General features: G+C 42.2%; 1 protein-coding gene across 10 annotated transcripts in view; it reads right to left on the bottom strand.

The window, feature by feature from the left end:
• The window catches only part of CIT (citron rho-interacting serine/threonine kinase), a 176,460-nt gene that overhangs the window by 130,598 nt on the left and 25,166 nt on the right, over nucleotides 1-20,696 (bottom strand). For all 10 annotated transcript variants that reach the window (XM_061384825.1, XM_061384829.1, XM_061384833.1 and 7 more), the window contains exons 6-7: nucleotides 7,632-7,774; nucleotides 6,667-6,760 (exon numbers count right to left, since the gene is read on the bottom strand). In XM_061384825.1, coding sequence (XP_061240809.1) covers nucleotides 6,667-6,760; nucleotides 7,632-7,774 — 237 coding nt within the window. The remainder of the gene's footprint in view (nucleotides 1-6,666; nucleotides 6,761-7,631; nucleotides 7,775-20,696) is intronic.

The raw sequence follows: 20,696 nt of genomic DNA, 5'->3' as shown, positions 1-20,696 counted from the left end.
GTAGGGACCTAACAGAAGCAGAAGATATTAAGAAGAGGTGGCAAGAATACACAGAAGAACTGTACAAAAAAGATCTTCACAACCCAGATAATCACGATGGTGTGATCACTGACCTAAAGCCAGACATCCTGGAATGTGAAGTCAAGTGGGCCTTAGGAAGCATCTCTACCAACAAAGCTAGTGGAGGCTGATGGAATTCCAGTTGAGCTCTTTCAAATCCTCAAAGATGATGTTGTGAAAGTGCTGCACTCAATATGCCAGCAAATTTGGAAAACTCAGCAGTGGCCACAGGACTAGAAAAGGTCAGTTTTCATTCCAATCCCAAAGAAAGGCAATGCCAAAGAATGCTCAAACTACCGCACAATTGCACTCATCTCACATGCTAGTAAAGTAATGCTCAAAATTCTCCAAGCTAGGCTTCAGCAATATGTGAACCGTGAACTTCCAGATATTCAAGCTGGATTTAGAAAAGGCAGAGGAGCCAGAGACCAAATTGCCAACATCCACTGGATCATCGAAAAAGCAAGAGAGTTCCAGAAAAACATCTATTTCTGCTTTGTTGACTACGCCAAAGCCTTTGACTGTGTGGATCACAAGAAACTGTGGAAAATTCTGAAAGAGATGGGAATACCAGACCACCTGACCTGCCTCTTGAGAAACCTGTATGCAGGTCAGGATGCAACAGTTAGAACTGGACATGGAACAACAGACTGGTGCCAAATCGGGAAAACAGTATGTCAAGGCTGTATATTGTCACCCTGCTTATTTAACTTATATGCAGAGTACATCATGAGAAATGCCGGGCTGGGTGAAGCACAAGTTGGAATCAAGATTGCCAGGAGAAATATCAATAACCTCAGATACGCAGATGACACCACCCTTATGGCAGAAAGCAAGAAGAACTAAAGAGCCTCTTGATGAAAGTGAAAGAGGAGAGTGAAAAAGTTGGCTTAAAACTCAACATTCACAAAACTAAGATCATGGCATCTGGTCCCATCACTTCATGGCAAATAGACAGGGAAACAGTGGAAACAGTGACATACTTCATTTATTGAGGCTCCAAAATCACTGCAGATGGTGACTGCAGCCAGGAAATTAAAAGACACTTACTCCTTGGAAGAAAGCTATGACCAACTTAGACAACATATTAAAAAGCAGATCATTACTTTGCCAAAGGTCCGTCCAGTCAAAGCTATGGTTTTTCCAGTAGTCATGTATGTATGTGAGAGTTGGACTATAAAGAAAGCTGAGCACTGAAGAATTGATGCTTTTGAACTGCGGTGTTGGAGAAGACTTTGAGAGTCCCTTGGACTGAAAGGAGATCCAACCAGTCCATCCTAAAGGAAATCAGTCCTGAATATTCATTGGAAAGACGGATGCTGAAGCTGAAACTCCAATACTTTGGCATCTGATGCGAAGAACTGACTCATTTGAAAAGCACCTGATGCTGGGAAAGACTGAAGGTGGGTGGAGAAGGGGACGACAGAGGATGAGATGGTTGGATGGCATCACCAACTCGATGGACATGAGTTTGAGTAAACTCCGAGAGTTGGTGATGGACAGGGAGGCCTGGCATGCTGTAGTCCACAGGGTCACAAAGAGTCAGATATGACTGAGTGACTGAACTGGAAATAAATAACATTTTTTAAAGTACTATAAAAAATACATAAAAACAGGAGAAGGAAAACTGTAACATCCTGGTTTGACTAGGTAGTGGTAATTTCACTGTATCGTTGATTACATGCTTACCCTTTATGCCTGGTTATTCTGCAGAACCATTAAAACACAATCCTCAAATATTAATCATTTCTACATATCAGGGTTTATTTTATCATCACATTGGATTGTTTGGGAATATCCAGTTCTCCTTGCTTACAGCTCCCAGGGCTTGGTCACTTGTTCACAACCAGAGTTGAAAGAAAGTTGACCGGGTCATGTTTATCAGCATGACCCAGCAAGAGGTATAAACTGTGAATTCCTCATTTTCAAACAAAGACTTATCAGAGAGCCAGATAACTCTGCAACTGATTTCTGCTCCATAACAGGTAAGTGACTGTATACATTTTATGTCCAATAATTTTGCAAGTTTCCAAAATTTTAAGAAAAATATTCCCTAGCTTTTTTTCTGTACTACTCCTACTACAGTAATTACTATTAACAAAGACTTATAATGACAATTACTTGGGCTTCCCTGATAGCTCAGTTGGTAAAGAATCCACTTGCAATGCAGGAAACCCTGGTTTCATTCCTGGGTCAGAAAATCCCCTGGAGAAGGGATAGGCTACCCACTCCATTATTCTTGGGCTTCCCTTGTGGCTCAGCTAGTAAAGAATCCGCCTACAATGTGAGAGACCCAGGTTCAATCTCTGGGTTGGGAAGATCCCCTGGAGAAGGGAAAGGCTACCCACTCCAGAATCCTGGACTGGAGAATTCTGAGGACTGTATAGTCCATGGGGTCAAAAAGAGTCAGGCATGACTGAGAAACTTTCAATTTCAAGGACCACTAAGTTTCCATTTGTTACTGACCTCCAAGTACATTAAACCTATTCAACATGTAATCTCACAATTCCTGATAGGGATTTTGCAAGATCCTTTCACTCTTCTCTGGTGGCAATTCACATCCAGCCAATCTGGGTGAGAAGTTAAAGGTGGGACCGTGTACTAGGAGCCCAGCCTGCCTGCAGTACATCATCTAACAAGATCCCAGTTTTACTGAACTTTGATTTTCCCTGTATTGACAGGGAAGAAAGTATACAAGTTCAGGAGCAGGCAATAATCAGATGACCAGGAGACAGAAAAGTCCGTCATATTTTGGAGAGATAGAGGGGGAAGAAAGGGAGGCAAGGGGAAGGAGAGGGAAGAAAAGGAGAGAGATTAACCCAGCAGACTGTTTTAGATTACAAAACTAGCAGATTCTTTAACAAGCAAAAAGCAGACAGAGAGGAAGGTAAGAAAACCCATCTTCTTCCTCCCAATCCCCTTCTCTGAACATACTTATACAGAAAACTGTTTGAACTTAACTTTCCTCCTCTAGCTGCCCAGGGCACAGATACACACCTGCAGAAGCAGGGGAGGAAATATTCTCACTATGTTGTCCTTCTCATGGAAAAGTAATAAAATCTTTTCACTACTCCATAAATCTCAAAAAGGGTTATCTCCTATGGGTTTCCAACTGCTAAATGGTAGTGATTATCACTTAACATGCTATAATGCTCTTTACTTATAATCTCCTTACAATTGTTTTCATGAGGACTGAGACAGGTAGGAACTGTTAGCTATCTGCCATTCTCTGAGATTCTAATAAGGGGAAGTGGGTGACATCTCTGCTCAACACCCAAACCTCCAGGCAATATGGTCCACCTGTGTTCACTAACAGAAATACCCTCAAGCAACATTCTGACTAAAAAGCTTAAATAAAGACAATGGAAGGTGAGAAACTCAACAGAGCTAAGATTCACAAGTACCCAAAATACATAGACAATATGTGGCAGTGACAAGGAAAATGATAAATGGATTTGGGATAACATACAATAATTCCAATGAGTGTGTGAGTGAGTGAGTGAGTGAGAGAGAGAGAGAGAGAGAGAGAGAGAGAGAGTGTGTGTGTGTGTGTGTGTGTGTGTATTTGGGAGCGGGGCATGCCATGAGGCATGCAGTATCTTAGTTCCCTGACCAGGGATCAAACTCATAGCCCTCTACGGTGGAAGTACACAGTCCTAACCACTGGACTGCCAGGAAATTTCCAAATTATATTTTATATAGTATATTTTTAATCTAAAAAAACTTTTAAAACCTACTTTAGACCTATAAAACATCCTATTTAAAGGAAACATATTTTATCCACCACCACTGATCAAAAATACAAAAAAAAGTTTTAATTCTATATCTATACTTGACTTGATCTAGACCGCAAATTACTGATTGTTTATAACAAAAAGGCCTTTGCACTTAAAACAGTGCCAAAAATTCCTCCTCAACTGCTTTACACATTCAGGCTCTAAGAGCACAAAGCTCTGGGGAGAAGATTCTCTAAGAGGAGAGGAGCTACAGCATTTTCAAGTGAGTAAAACTGAGGGTCATTATCTCCTTGACCAAAAAAAATCAGGGTTTGACCACTGAGCTGCAAATAAACCTGAGTTCATTTGCTCCTAGGCTGATCACCTGGAAAAGGCGATGGCACCCCACTCCAGTACTCTCGCCTGGAAAATCCCACGGATGGAGAAGCCTGGTGGGCTGCAGTCCATGGGGTCGCCAAGAGTCAGACACGACTGAGCAACTTCCCTTTCACTTTTCACTTTCATGCATTGGAGTAGGAAATGGCAACCCACTCCAGTGTTCTTGCCTGGAGAATCCCAGGGATGGGGGAGCCTGGTGGGCTGCTGTCTATGGGGTCACACAGAGTCGGACACGACTGAAGCAACTTAGCAGCAGCAGACTCATCACCTGAAGGGAATGTTGCTACCATCTGAAGACCTGAAAAAGGCAGTTTGCAGCACTGGAAAACAGAAATCGGAAATGAAAAGCAGTCCCATCTCCACCGAGGGCTCTGAAGAGAGTAACTTCAGATGCAGAGACCTTACTCTGCTTTTTTCTTGTTTGTACTGTGTCTTCATTGTGATACGTGGCCTCTATTTTCTCTAGTTGTGGCACAGGGGCTTCTCTTGCTGTGGTGCACCAGCTCAATTGCCCCACAGCATGTGGGATCTTATATCCCCCACCAAGGATGGAACTGCCGTGTCCCCTGCACTGGAAAATGGATTCTTGACCACTGGACCACCAGGGAAATCCAGGACCTTACTCTTTATTCCCATTTGTTTTCTAAGCAATGACTCTGGATCATGATCCAGTTCTCCAAGTAGGCTTTCTAATCAAACACATATTGCCAGCTCTGTTAAGCCTCCTGATGTTTCTCCATCTATGGCAGAGGTTTTCCACCAAGGGTGATTCTGTCCCCCAGTGAACACTGGGCAATGTCTGGAGTTACTCTGGGTTGTCACAACTGGAGGGGAGGCTACTGGCATCTAGCGGATAGAGACCAGGGATGCAGCTAAACATCCTACAATATACAGGACAGCCTCCACCACAGAGAATTCTCTCGATTAAAATGCGTGTGGCTCTGACTACATACCCATGCTTCATTTTATTTCTAGATGCCTGAGTTTATTAAGATCACTAATGCAAGGCATAGGTTTTCGAATCCCAGATGGTAGAATTTTGTATAATTTAACTTTTTTTCCTGTACTTTAATCCACTAAATCCAACACCTAAGTTTTCATGCCTGTTTCCAAATTATACATAATTTTTGGTGGCTCGGACAGTAAAGAATCTACCTGCAATGCAGAAGACCCAGGTTCAATCCCTGGGTCAAGAAGATCTGTTAGAGAAGGAAATGGCAACCCACTCCAGTACTCTTGTCTGGAAAATTCCATGGAGAGAGGAGCCTGGTGGGCTACAGTCCACAGGGTCACAAAGAGTCAGACACAACTGAGCAACTAACAATTTCACTTCAAAACATAAAATTCTTTGATACTCTCATTATTAATGTAATGATCAAGTAGAAGAGATTATAAGCACATAATCTGAAGGGAGGACAACCAATGCTGAGGCTGAAAAACCCTGACCTCACACAACATAAAGAGCCTATTTTTCCAAGAGCCTGAACCTGAAAGAAGTTACGTCAAATAGGCCTCAAATCTATAGAAGAGGGAGGTGAAACCCTGGAATGCAAAGAGTTAACACAAACTTGAGCCTTTTCCAAATATAATAATACCCACCTGCCCTTTATAAGGACTAAACTCTCAGAGCCAGGGGGTATTTTGAAGAGCAGGCCCCCCTTCATTTCTGCATTTTAACTAGAATCAGTATATTCTGTAGAAAGAATAAAAGCCCAAGTTCCTAAGGATTTGTACAGGTCACCAAGTAATTCAGTTGGGAAATGAGTCTTAAAATCTAAGTCGATTTTCTCTTAGACTTAGCATTTTTTGCATAGTTGACTTGAAAATTTACATTTTAGCATGTGCCAACTTGATGAGGTTTTTAAAATCTAATTTTCTTTTACTTTGTCATCTTTTTCCTAAAGTATTCTCATTCTTGACCTCAATAGCTACCCTCTTGCCTTCCTATTAGCACATGGAATACAGCTTAATAATAATTAACATGTGGAATACAGCTTAATTTTTACCAAAGGTCCAGGACTTAGAATTGACATTTTGAGCACTTGGTTCTTAATGCTTGGTTCAAATGCTCTAGTGATTAATTTTCATTGCACTGCATATGAAGTAGAGGATTTGAGATAAATAAGGTTAAATTTCATCAAAATATTTAAAATGAAAAAGAGAATGTAACAGAAGACAATTAATAAGCAAGGAAAATGAAGGGAAAAACAAAGTATTTCCCCCTTTTTTTTAACCAAACTACAAGAATGTTCCTTAAAATGTTTTGTAGAGTATTAACAGGTATTTTACATAAAAGGGTCTCAGGTCAAGTAAGTCTGGAAAATAGCTCTGTGACCCATCCCCACCCACCCGGCAGAGAAATCATTTCACAGCTGGCAGATGAAGGCTTCAGAGTGTCACTCAACTTTATCCCATATTTTCCAAACTTATGAGGACCTCATAACACTTTGTAGTATAAGTTCTATTAAGTTAACTTATTCTATTTTGTTACCATCTTATTTGAGTTCATTTTAGCAGCTGATCCAAAATCCACCAGCTTGATGTGTCCCGTTCGGTCAATGAGGATGTTCTCGGGCTTGATGTCTCTGTATGGAAATCAAGGCCATAAATTAGTGTTGTCTTCTCCATGCCAATCATCAAGCAACTGCAGACCCAGGATCGTGATTCGGCCAAGAATCTTAGTGTCTATGGTTTTGCCATACAGACCTCCCTACTGATGGACATATGTAATAAGCATTTTAAAAAACAAATTAAAGTAAAAGAAAGAGAAAGAATAGAGGGAGGAAGGGAGGGAGGGGGAGGGAAGCAGAAAAGGAAAGGGAACAAATACCTGTTATTAGATGGATTAGTTCTCCTCAAGACACACATTTCATATTACGAAAACTAAGGCCACAAGACGCTAAGGGGTTTGCTCATGGTCATATGGCTAGTCAATGGGAAAAAAAACCAAACTCTATTCAGGATTTTGTGGTTCCTGGACTAACGAGCATTCCATTCCCACAACATTCTCAGATGCTCATAAAATTTACATTTTAGTGAAGATGTAAAGAAACACTTTTCAATTGAGGATTTGGGAGAACACATTTGTCGATTACTAACAAGCGAGGTAAGAAGACTACATTGTCTTCTGTTTCTGTGTGGTAGGCCACTTCCTTGTGCAAATTAAATTTGGTTTTCCTACCATAGCATCCAAAGAACTTAAGAGCTCCTTTTATTAGGCACATTAACAGATCTGACTAGCAAATGTAAGAACACTCAATTTTAGATCTATTTCATTGCTGAATGGGGAAGCAGAAACATCTGCCATTTTGCACAATTTGCCTTAAGCCAATTATTGGTGAAGACTGGCTAAAAACTGGATGAAGAATTATTTTGATGCTGAAATCACTCACTCCATTTTAGGAAGTCTTAGGTGATACAAGTAAATTCTCAGTAGACTACCAGAGTCTCACTTACCGATGTACATAGCCCATCTGATGAACGCTGTGGACAGCCAAAATCAGTTCAGCTAGGTAAAACTGAATCATATTTTCATCTAATTGGTCCTCATATCTATTCAAAAGTGACAGCAAATCCCCTCCAGGCTGATATTCCATGACCTGTACAGAATGCCAAAGTTATTCATTCTTCATACACCCCCCCCAAAAAAAGGAAATGTTCTCAATTAGATCCTCAAATACTGCCTGACATGTTATAATTACAATGTCTTCACAAAGCTATGAAGATGTGTGAGACACACTGTAAGTCTCATGTAGGATGAGGTCCCTGCCCTAAGGAAATTACAGCCGTTACCCAAGAGAATCAATACAATAAAGACACCTCCTAAACACCATGCACAGTGTTTGCAAGGCAAGTTTGAAAAGCTGAATTAAATCCGCCCACTCACCCACCCACCCAGGTCGACACCCCAGACAGTCCCTAGGATTGATTAGATGCACAGCATAGATGGAGACTCCTGGAGGGCAACAAACCCTCTTTCTGCAAACCTTTCTGCATTCCTCTCAGCACCAGACAGAATATAGAAGGTAGACAATAAACATGATACAATCTTTTCCTTAAACAGTTTGGAAGGTAATCTGACCACTTCTGTTAAAAATTTAACTCTCAAACAAGGGCTCTGTGACAAGCTAGAAGGGTGGGATGGGGAGGGAGGCTGGGGAGGGAGGGGACATGGGCATACATATGGCTGAATCTTGTTGTATGACAGAAAACCACAAAATTCTGTAAAGCAATTATCCAATTTAAAATTTTTTTAACTTTTAAATGTAAATATATACCCTTTGAACCAGTAATTCTATTTCTGACCGTTTACTTCATAGGAATTTGCAACAGTTTGTCAATAAAGAGATTCATTGCAGAATTGTTTGTAATATGGGAAAAAGAAACCCTGGAAATCAAATAGCCATCACTAAGAGACTGCTAAAATATGATACATCTAAACAATAGGTTAAGATGCAGATATTAAAAATGAATGGATGGGACTTCCTTAGAGGTCCAGTGGTTAAGAATTCGCCTTCCAGTGCAGGAGGCGCAAGTTTGATCCCTGGTTGGGAAGCTTAGATCCCACAGGACTTGGAGCCAAAAAACCAAAACAATATTGTAGCAAATTCAATAAAGACTTTAAAAATGGTACACATACCCCAAAAAAAGAAATCTTAAAAAAAAAATGGATTTGATCTAGTCATTCTGCCATGGAAAGCTACCCATGATAAGTGATGCCCTAAACAGGATACACTAAAACTTTTTGTGATTGAAAAAGTATTTGTTACATTTGTTATTATATACATAGGGGGGAAAAAACTGGAAGAATATAAAGTACAGCCTTAGAGAAAATGTTTCATTAGCAAAAAATGTCTTCCACCTGAAGAAACCAAAATTCTTCCACCTCCTGATAACAGATTGACATTCCAGAGGCTTTAAGGCTCGTCCCCAGCAGGTTTCAAGTCTCAGCCCAGTGACTCTCTGCCTTTCAGTTTTGTCCTCTGTAAAATGGGGATAAGACTGTGCCTAGCGCCCACAAGATCCTCCACTACCATTCAAGTCCTTTCCTTGCCCTGAATTCATGGCACTATCCTTTCCACTCCGGCTAGGAGAAGCTGGGATCCATTTTGACCATCTTTGCAATCATGCCAACACTTCCTAAGCTCTCCTTCTGTCCTTTGCTCTGATTTCCCATTTTATCTATATATCTATATATATGTGTGGGTGTGTGTGTGTCTTTCAAGTTGTCTCAAACCCTTTCTGGAAAGAGGCAAGTTCTTAAAAGCTTTTAAAAAACACTAAATTTCTCAAAGGCTTACCAGGTGGCACTGGTGGTAAAGAACCTGCCTGCCAATTCAGGAGATCTAAGAGATGCGCGTTCAATCCCTGCATCAGGAAGATCTCTTAAAGAACGGCATGGCAACCTACTCCAGTATTCTTGCCTGGAGAATCCCATGGACAGAGGAGCCTGGGAGGTTATAGTCCATATGGTCACAAAGAATCGGACATGACTGAAGCAACTTAGCACACACGCACACAAATCTCTCAAACCACTGCATTATAGAAGCCAACTACAGGATGTGAATTATCTCCATCCTCCTCCAAATTTCTGTTTGCTTTCAGTCCAGAATTAGAAGAAGGCTCTAGCCAAGTCAGACATGGAGCAGCTGCATATGTCCCCAGAGGCCTCAGGCTGGTCAGTACAGTCTCTGCCCAACACCAGGTCAACAGACACCAGGGACCTCAGGAGGAACCAGGAACTTGCATGTCCTCCCCAAGGGCCCCTCGTCACCTGGCATCTTACACGTAGCAGATACTCAACCAGATACTGGACAATTTGAAAATGAAGTTTCCATTATGAACTAACAAGGACAGCAACACTGAGAATGAGCATCAGCTAAAATGCAGACTTTATTTCCCCCAAATTCTAGGCAGATGTAAGCTGCTTGTCCCAATCCTCGAAGAGCCCGCGGAAGGCACCTGGCTGCCTACTGCTCACCCACACATCCCAACCTGCTTCTCCACACGCTCTGGGCATGTGGGTGAATGTTAATTTTTTTACGTCTGTTTTAAAAATATATACTGCCATTAAAAAGGTCTTAAATATCCACATGCAAAAAAATATTGCAGATAATAACCGAAGTACTCATGCTTTTAGCAAAACGTCTTAAAATAGGAACAATGCGTATTTATGACGACATGGTGCACTTACAAATTTTCTGATCCGGCTCTATTAAAGACGTGAAGAAAATAGAATGGATTGCAAGTTTAAGACTGAGAAAGTCAAACACAGAGCAGCTGCTGGCCACTAAGATTCTATCTGTGGAACTTCCCTGGTTGTCCAGTGGCTAAGACTCCACACTCCATTGAAAGGGGCCCAGGTATGTATGATCCCTGGTCAGGGAACTAGATCCCACATGCACTAATTAAGAGCTCAAGTGCTGCAACTAAAGATCCTGCATGCTGCAACTAAGATCTGACACAGCCAAATAAATATTTAAACAAAAGAAAATTCTGTCTGTAATGACAATGAAAAGTAGTTCAGACAATCAGAACCATCTCTTAGAAAGGCAAAAACATATGTAAGCTTTGCTTCTATTCAGAAAATCCAAATTCCTGAGCTGAAAATCCCTTCCCAAATTAGATTAGTCTTTTCTACTGGTCAAACAACTTTCCATTTCTTGAAAACGGCTCATTAAGAAAATAAGCAACAAAAATGACAACAGCTACTAGGCAGGAGGCTCTACAGCATGAGGTCAAGAAAGTCACACTAAATAACAAAACTCCTTATCAAAGAACCTAATCAAATTTGACCTTCCAACAAGATTCTGGACTGCCAGAAAATTACTGAACATCCCAACTGCACACCATCAGAACTTAGTTTAGGCACTTACTGACTAAATTTGGCTACCCACGATGTGACCCCCATCCCCAAACTATCCTACTGAGGTATAGTCACTCATCCTGGGATGAATGGAGCCCAAGGGAAGACAACTTGTGTGTGGTGATACCAAACTTCATCAGTTTTGCTCTTGAGTCTAAAGAAATAATAAAGAACCAGGACTTGGACACTTTCAGAAAACATTTTTAGACTTTCAAGTCAGTTCAGTCACTCAGTCGTGTCTGACTCTTTGTGATCCCATGGACTGCAGCATGCCAGGCTTCTCTGTCCATCACCAACTCCCAGAGCTTGGTCAAACTCATGTCTGTCAAGTCAGTGATGCCATCCAACCATTTCATCCTCTGTTGTCCCCTTCCTGTCCTGCCTTCAATCTTTCCCAGCATCAAGGTCTTTTCCAATCAGTCAGTTCTTCACATCAGGTGGGCAAAGTATCGGAGCTTCACCATCAGTCCTTCCAATATTCATTCAGGACTGATTTCCTTTAGGATGGACTGGTTGGATCTCCTTGCAGTCCAAGGGACTCTCAAGAGTCTTCTCCAACACCACAGTTCAAAAGTATCAATTCTTCGGCGCTCAGCTTTCTTTATGGTCCAACTCTGACATCCATACATGACTACTGGAAAAACCAGAGCTTTGACTAGATGGACCTTTGTCAGTAAAGTAGTGTCTCACTTTTTAATATGCTGTCTAGGTTTGTCATAGCTTTTCTTGCAAGGAGCAAGCGTCTCTTAATTTCATGGCTGCAATCACCATCTGGCAGATTCTTTACCAGCTGAGGCACCAGGGAAGCCCAAGAACAGTGGAGTGAGTAGCCTATCCCTTCTCCAGCAGACCTTCCCAGCCCAAGAATCAAACAGGAGTCTCCTGCATTGCAGGCGGATTCTTCACCAGCTGAGCTACCAGGGAAGCCAAACACCAATACAGTATATTAACGCATATATATGGAATTTAGAAAGATGGTAACAATGATCCTATATGAGACAGCAAAAGAGACACAGATGTAAAGAACAGACTTTTGGACTCTGTGGGAGAAGGCAAGGGTTGGATGATTTGAGAGAATAGCATTGAAACATGTATATTACCATATGTGAAATAGATGGCCAGTACAGGTTCGATGAATGAGACAGGGCGCTCAGGGCCAGTGCACTGGGATGACCCTGAGGGATGGGATGGGGAGGGAGGTGGGAGAGGGGGTTTAGGATGGGGGACACATGTATACCCATGGCCGATTCATGTGAATGTATGGCAAAAACCACTACAATACTGTAATTAGTCTTCAATTAAAATTAATTAATTTACAAAAAAAAAATAAAATGATACCAAATCAAGAGTTTCCAGAAAGGGGAACCCTTCTACACTGTCGGTGGGAACATAAGTTAGTGCAGCTACTATGGAAAACAGTATGGAGGTTCCTCAGAAAACTAAAAATAGAGTTGCCATATGATCCCGCAATCCCACTCCTTGGCATATATCCAGACAAAACTCTAATTCAAAAAGATACATGCACCCCTATGCCCACAGCAGCACTATTCACAACAATCAAGACGTGGAAACAACCTAAATTCCTGTTGACAGATAAATGGACAAAGAAGATATAGTGTGTGTGTGTGTGTGTGTATACACACACAATGGAGTACTGCTGCTGCTAAGTCAGTTTGGTCGTGTCCGACTGTGCGATCCCATAGACGGCAGCCCACCAGGCTCCCCCGTCCCTGGGATTCTCCAGGCAAGAACACTGGAGTGGGTTGCCATTTCCTTCTCCAGTGCAGAAAAGTGAAAAGTGAAAGTGAAGTCGCTCAGTCGTGTCTGACCCTTAGCATGGACTGCAGCCTACCAGGCTCCTCCGTCCATGGGATTTTCCAGGCAAGAGTACTGGAGTGGGGTGCCATTGCCTTCTCCAACAATGGAGTACTACCCAGCTATAAAAAAGAATGAAATAATGCCATTTGCAGTAACATACTAGAGATTATCATACTAAGTGAAGAAGTCAGTCAGACAAAGATGAATACCATATGATATCACTTATATGTTGAATCTAAACTATGACACAACTAAACCTGTCTATGAAACAAATACAGAATCATATTACATAAAGAACAGAATGGTGGTTGACGTGCGGTGGGGGAAGAGATGGAATGGGAGGTTGGGGTTAGCAGATGTAGGCTGTTATATATAGAATGGATAAATAACAAGATCCTATTATATAACACAGAGAACTATAGTCAATCCTATGATAAACCATAATGGAAAAGAATATTATAAAAATGTACTCTGTACATAAGTATAACTGAATCACTTTGCTGTACAGCAGAACTTAATACAACATTGTAAATCAACTACACTTCAGTTAAAAAAAAAAAAAAGGAGCTCTGAAAGCATCATCAAGTCTCACACCAAGAGTTTTCAAGTCTTCATACCAAATGACATACTATAAACCAAAGACCAAGGTCAGCAGAACAGAACACAATGAACACGTTAGACCAAAGTCACCACCCAGGTTGTACCAAACAGATCATTCACAGCATCCGAACTTGTCCCCTAAAAGGACTCCATCTCTGACTTTTACTATTCAGAGATGCCCAGAGAGACATGGATCCTCCCTGGAAAAGTGACTTCTAACCCAAGAAAAAAACTGGCAAGTCCTCTAGGGCAGGGCTTCTCAAGCCTGTCTATACACCAGAATCACCTGGAGAAACACTTTTTTTAAAAAAGGATAAAACACATTCATCCACATAAATATCTGAGTGCCTATTATGTGCCAGGCACTATTCTAGATATTATTAATAGAAAAATAGCAGTGATAAAAACTGACAAAAATCCCTGCCTTCATGGAGCTGGAATTCAGGTAGAATGAAAAAGAACTGGAAAAAAAAATTCAGTAATACTAACGGGTTTATTATAAAGTATGTCTCTTTCTCATCCCAACCATTGAGGAAGCTTGCCAAAAAAGGTGGATTCCATGGATCAACTTCTTCATGGATCAAGCTCCACAGGTGGGGGCCAAGCATCTGCATTTCAAGGAGCTTCTGGGGTGACTGCAATGCAGCACTGTATTAAGACCCGCCGCTGACGAGGCTGCAGGGGCAACATGGGTCACTACTCCAACCGAGTGAGAAGATTCTACAGAAGAGACGCCCTGGTATGAAAGCTGGCTTGAATACAGCCCTCACTTCTGCTGCTTATAATTTTCCAGCGGTTACCTGGAGCCATTCCGCATATTAGGACAAGATCACTGAGAGCAAAGGGCTGAAACATGACCAGTCCACCCGCACTGAAGCAACCATCCTACATCCCTGCAAAAATAGGAGATCTCCCTGCAGGTCACCTCAACAGTGATCACTAAGGCATGGTAATAGAGGCCAGGGAGCCAGGAGGATGCAAAAAAGCCCTACAGTAAAACCACCCTGAACACTGTGACAGCCCTGTGGATGGCAGAGAAAGCACAGCAGCTGACAGACCAGCCTGGCTTGGAGCTATAATGGACTTGCTCTTTTAAAGCAAAGACATCCCGGCCGACAGAGACAGACCTTTCTGATGGCAGCAGCTGCAGATGCTAATTAAAGGGCAGATCTTACATGTGTTTAGTTTGGAAGGAGCGGCAGCTTCTCTCTTGGTGTGTGCATCTCTACCCAAGTGCTGGGATGGCAATTCCCATCAGTTGCACTGTATTTGAAACAAAGGAAAAATGTGTATGCGTGCATACACACACATACGCTTGCATGTATGTGTGTACATATGGGGGTAGATTTATAATAGTTCTTTGCATTCTATCCCAATTTGCATACTGGTGTCGTTAAAGGCATACTGTGCTGGCCGCCTCTTAGAATCATGTCCTTGAAATGCCTGCACTACAATCAGCATGACTGCAAGTGCCATGAAAATGTTAAGGTTGCTGCTGGCATCGTCACCCGCCCTGCGCAGTGTTCCTGATCTTTGGCTCAGGGGAGGACAGGGTGGATACTCTAAGGAGAGAAGCCCCTGGCACAAACCCTAAATTCTTCTTCTTGAAGGGCAAGGTGACCAAGAGAAAAAGAGAGAAGGCCCTTTACGTCAGAAAGTATGAATCCCAGCCTGAGTCATCCTTCTATTCAAAAAATCCTCACTGAGCATCCAATCATCCAGAGTCTTGGCAGGAAGCTGACCCCATACTCAAACTAGGTGATTTGAGGTCATGAACTGAGGAAAGGGCTATGTGTAGAGGTGTGGGAAGGGTTAAAGGAAATGAACACCAGATGCTGAACACCCCGGGGCGAGCAACAGCAGGGGAGTAGGCACCATTCGTTGGCCTGAGAGGGTAAGGAAAGGGGTCTCGGATGTGTACACTATGACTAAAGAAGCACAAGGAAGAAGTGGTAACCAGAAACTAGCTATGGCTGTAGGTCATTGGTTCTCAAAGTGGGGTCTGGGACCCGATGAGAAATATGAACTCGGGCCCCACCCCGCAAGACCTACTGGATCAGCAATGCTGAAGACTGGGGCCAGGCAAATCAGGACAACGTAACTACAGTCTCCAGAATGGTGAAACTCTAAATGCACGTCTCTGAAATATGCCTCAAAAGACCAACATGCAGAACCACTACTTCAAAGGCACTGAGAACTCAAAGAACCCCCTGAGGCAATAACACACTCAGCAATCGAATTGGAGTCAATAAGACGTATGAATATCTCATTTCGCCAATGAGAAAATTGAAGCTGAAAAGGCCAATGACTCCAGAGAGACCAAGCAAGGAACAGAATAAAAGGAACCTATATTCTAAATAACAGCTTCCTTCTGATGGGCAGCTGGCTTGTGAAGCGGCAGCACTGGTGAGTTTTGAGACATGCCTAAAACTGGATCATCTTACCCAAGAGATCAAAACAGCACATGTCTCGCTGTCAAAATGATCCTAAGCTGCCGTATTTCACTCAAATAAAATAAACAAAGAAGCAGTATTCGTTAACCCTCTCCCACCCCCAATGATGGCAGAGGCTGGTGATCAGACAGTCCCTGGGGCCACTGCCCAGAAGAGCCCCCCTTCAAATGACTCCTACGTAGGAAGGGAAGTATCCACAAAATGGTATCCCCATGGGTTAAAAGCAAGACAAGAAATGTAAAGAACTAAACCCAAGCAGGACATCCGAACACGGTTGTGTTAGAAACAGTTTTGGATGTGACAGTATAAATGTAATAAGGAAGACACGGGAGGTGGAGCTTGGGGGCCTCATGTCTAACCCCATCTGTTAATCTACAAAAGGAGCTGTTTTAACCTCTGGGCCAGACTCTAACTGATCCCCCAAATCCATTCTTTTCTTCTCCCACAGCAGTAAGAGGCCACGCGGTGAGACAGTACAGACGTGTACAGTCATGACAAAGTTCTGGTCAACAAGACGTAAGAGGAAGTGATGTGTCCCACTTCTGCATCATACTGTGTAGAAGGAGTCTGCTTGCTCTGCCTTTCTGCTCTTTTCTCCTCCCAGCCACGTGGAACATATAGACATGAGATGGTCCAACTTTAAGTGTGTCAAAGAAGACAACATCCTAAGGCGCAGGAAGACACAGAAAGGAATCATCATGTACAACAGGCTGCCCACCAGTCTGGACTGTATTTGAGGGTTTCTTTGGTATATGACCTTAGCCTATACCTTAACTAATAAATCCCTGTGTGCAACTAGGGGGAAGAAAACTTTGGGAATGAACAGAAGGAAGCTCATGTAAGGTCACAAAAGGGAAAATAGATTCGTGAGTCAGTAATAGGCTCAGAGCATGGGCAGCCTGAAAAGACCTACAGTATGAAAAATATCAGCACAAGTTAGCAAGCTTTACGATTCGCACAAAGAATTTAGATACAATACTACAAGCAATGAGTTGCAGAACAATGTTTTCTTTGTGGAGACCGGCAGCTCCTTCATGGAAGGACATTGGGGAAGGCATCTGTTAAACAGAATGGAACAGATTTCATCATGAACCAGATCAACAAAGTACAGCTTCTGTGGGCCACCTGCCAGGATACGCGACTTGCCTTGTTACATGGAACCAGACGTTAAGACGGACTTTGCTAGGATTTTCTATAGTAAAACCTGGTAAGCCACGCTCACTGGTGTGTAACTATGAATGGGAAATTTTTAACCATCAAAACTCAAAAAGATCCAAGTTCAATTTCCTTGCGCTGCAAATCAAATTTTAAAAAATTTCAGTGGACCTGTCTTCAACAGCATACTTCGGAGAAAAAAAACTCATACTATTAACAGGTTTCCCAAGTGACTTAGGAGTAAAGAATCCACCTGCCAGTATAGGAGACACAGGTGTGATCCCTGGGTCAGCAAGATTCCCCTGGAGAAAGAAATGGCAACCCACTCTAGTATTCTTGCCCAGGAAATCACATAGATGGAGGAGCCTGGCAGGCTACAGTCCATGGGGTTGAAAAAGAGTCAGACATGATTCAGGGACTGTGCTGTGCTTAGTTGCTCAGTTGTGTCCGACTCTCTGTGATCCCATGGATTGTAAGCTATCAGGCTCCTCCATCCATGTAATTTTCCAGGCAAGAATACTGGTGATCAGGTAGCCACTTTCTACTCCAGAGGATCTTCCTGCCCAGGGACTGAACCCAAGTCTCCTGCATCTCTTGCACTGGCAGGTGGATTCTTTACTGCTAGTGCCACCTGGGAAGCGACTAAACAACATTAACATAATACAACTTCCATAGTGCTGTAAGTACACGGTCTGTAAATCAAATTTCTATGAAATTAATCATGCAGCCAACCAATAAATATTTCTTAAGCAACAACCTGTGGAAGCTCTACTAGAAGCCAGGGAGATATCACCACTCTGATGGAGGCTGAAGCCTGGTGGAGGCAACTGCCACCCACTCACCAAGAGCAAGTTCAGGCTGCTCTGAGCACACAGCAGAGGGGTGTCCCTCCCACAGGTCCAGGAAGGGGTTCTGGAGGAAGTAACATCTGACTGGAGCCCAGAAGGAGAAACAAGAGTTAACAAGGTAAACAGGGAAAGAGGCGAGAGCGTGGAGAAAGTATACATATTTTTTCAGATCCTTTTTCATCATAGGTTATTATAAGATATTGAATATAATTCCTTATGCTATACAGTAGGTCCTTGCTGACTATATATTTTATCCATAGTAGTGTGTATCTGTTAATCCCAAATTCTCAGTTTATCCCTCCTCTTCCCCCTTCTCTTTTGATAACCATCTTTGTTTTCTGTGTCTATGAATCTATTTCTGTTTTTTAAATATGTTCATTTGTACCATGATTTTAGATTCTACTTAGAAGCAGTAACATACAATATTTTTCTTTCTCTGACTTATGTCACTTAGTATGATAATCTCCAGGTCCATCCATATTGCTGCAAATGACATGATTTCATTCTTTTTCACGGCTGGATAGTATTCCAGTGTATACACACCACGTCTTTGTCCATTAACCTGTTGGTGTACATTTACGTTACTCCCAGGTCTTAGCTATTACAAATAGTGCTGCTATGGCACTGATTTTAAATGTATCTTCAGTTAAACTCCAATTGCATTATACATTAATATTTAACTGCCAGGGGAGTTTACTGTGATTTGTAGGTCTCCCCAAATTTCAAAAGTTTAATCATCGATAGGCACAGGGGAATTTCAGTGCTTTACAAAGCAAATACAGATCCCTCAGGTAGGACCTGGGATAGCACCCTGTAATCACACAGATTCATACTTTGCAGCAAAATGGATGAATAGTTGCACTAAAGGGAATAAATAGGAGTTCGGGTCAAGTTTTGCTACAGAGTTCAAGTCAGGTCTTCTGACAAATAAGCAATAAAATAACCTGAGGTTATTCAGAGCACTGGGTATTTCAGAATTGCAGATAAGAGATGGTGGATCTATCATATCTTAAGTCCTATGCTAAGCTTGGATTTCTCATATGAAAACTGTACCCTTAGCAAGCATTTTATTTCAAAGTATCAAAGTGCTGGAAAAGAAAATGTAGGCAAGGAAATAATTACCAGATTACCAAATACCCAGCGATAATTATACCTAACGGAGCTACTTAAGAATGGCATAAAAACGTTCTTGTAGGTAGGTATTGAGGTGCTGAGGCAACCAGAACTTCAGAAAACAGTCACTTTGAGATCAGTCCCATCTTGCAAGATGGTGGGCAGAAAAACTGAGAAGACCATCTTCAGCTAAGAATGTCAATGCTGGTGTCATGATCCAGAGGGAAGCCCCAAAACCTGAAGACCCCCACCGACGGAAGGCTGTCCTAGCAGAGGAATGGTAGATATCCCCAATGCACAAGGTATTCCAGACAAGCTATAGCCAAACAGAATCCACAGCAATTAAATCCATAATTAAGGAAAAAATGGGAAGGTTCTCACTACTGTAACAGAGCCAATTAGTAAGGATAAAAAGACTGAAACCAAAGAGTTTAAAATTCTCAAAATGCCCAAATGTTACCCCCTTAAAGATGTGCTGTAAAAACTGTTGAGTGGTGGGGAAAGAAAAAAAACAACTACAATCAACGTGAAGAAAACTACAAATGTTACTCCCAGGTCCCCGCTGATCGTCCTCACCGGCCATTCCAGAGACAAGCAGAAGATGGCTTCCCTCCAGAAACAAGCAGGGACTTGCCATTTGGGGCTGAACCACTAGTCCTCACTAATGTGAGTTCCTTTACCTAGAACACTCAGAATCTGTCATCACCTCCACCAAAACTTACCATAATAGTGTGAAAGTTCCAAAGTACTTCAACAGTGATTACTTTTTTTTTTTTTAACAGTGATTGGACATGGAACAACAGACTGGTTCCAAATAGGAAAAGGAGTACATCAAGGCTGTATATTATCACCCTACTTATTTAACTTATATGCAGAGAACATCATGAGAAATGCTGGGCTGGAAGAAGCACAAGCTGGAATCAAGATGGCCAGGAGAAATATTAATAACCTCAGATACGCAGATGACACCACCCTTATAGCAGAAAGTGAAGAAGAACTAAAGAGCCTCTTGATGAAAGTGAAAGAGGAGAGTGAAAAAGTTGGTTTAAAGCTCAACATTCAGAAAACAAAGATCATGGCATCCAGTCCCATCACTTTATGGGAAATAGATGGGGAAACAGTGGAGACAGTGGCTGACTTTATTTTTCTGGGCTCCAAAATCACTGCAGATGGTGACTGCAGCCAGGAAATTAAAAGACACTTTACTCCTTGGAAAGTAAGTTATGACCAACCTAGATAGCATATTAAAAAGCAGAGACATTACTTTACCAACAAAGGTCCGTCTAGTCAAGGCTATGGTTTTTCCAGTGGTCATGTATGGATGTGAGAGTTGGACTATAAAGAAAGCTGAGCACCGAAGAATTGATGCTTTTGAACTATGGTGTTGGAGAAGACTCTTGAGAGTCCCTTGGACAGCAAGGAGATTCAACCAGTCCATCCTAAAGGAGATCAATCCTGGGTGTTCATTGGAAGGACTGATGTTGAAGTTGAAGCTCCAATACTTTGGCCACCTGATGCGAAGAGCTGACTCATTTGAAAAGACCCTGATGCTGGGAAAGATTGAGGGCAGGAGGAGAAGGGGACGACAGAGGATGAGATGGCTGGATGGCATCACCGACTCGATGGACGTGAGTTTGAGTGAACTCCGGGAGTTGGTGATGGACAGGGA

This window comes from Bos javanicus, chromosome 17 (genome assembly GCF_032452875.1).
Source record: "Bos javanicus breed banteng chromosome 17, ARS-OSU_banteng_1.0, whole genome shotgun sequence".
Taxonomy (NCBI): Eukaryota; Metazoa; Chordata; class Mammalia; order Artiodactyla; family Bovidae; genus Bos; species Bos javanicus.
Note: the sequence above shows the minus strand (reverse complement) of the source record. Positions and strands in the feature narration are given on the sequence as shown.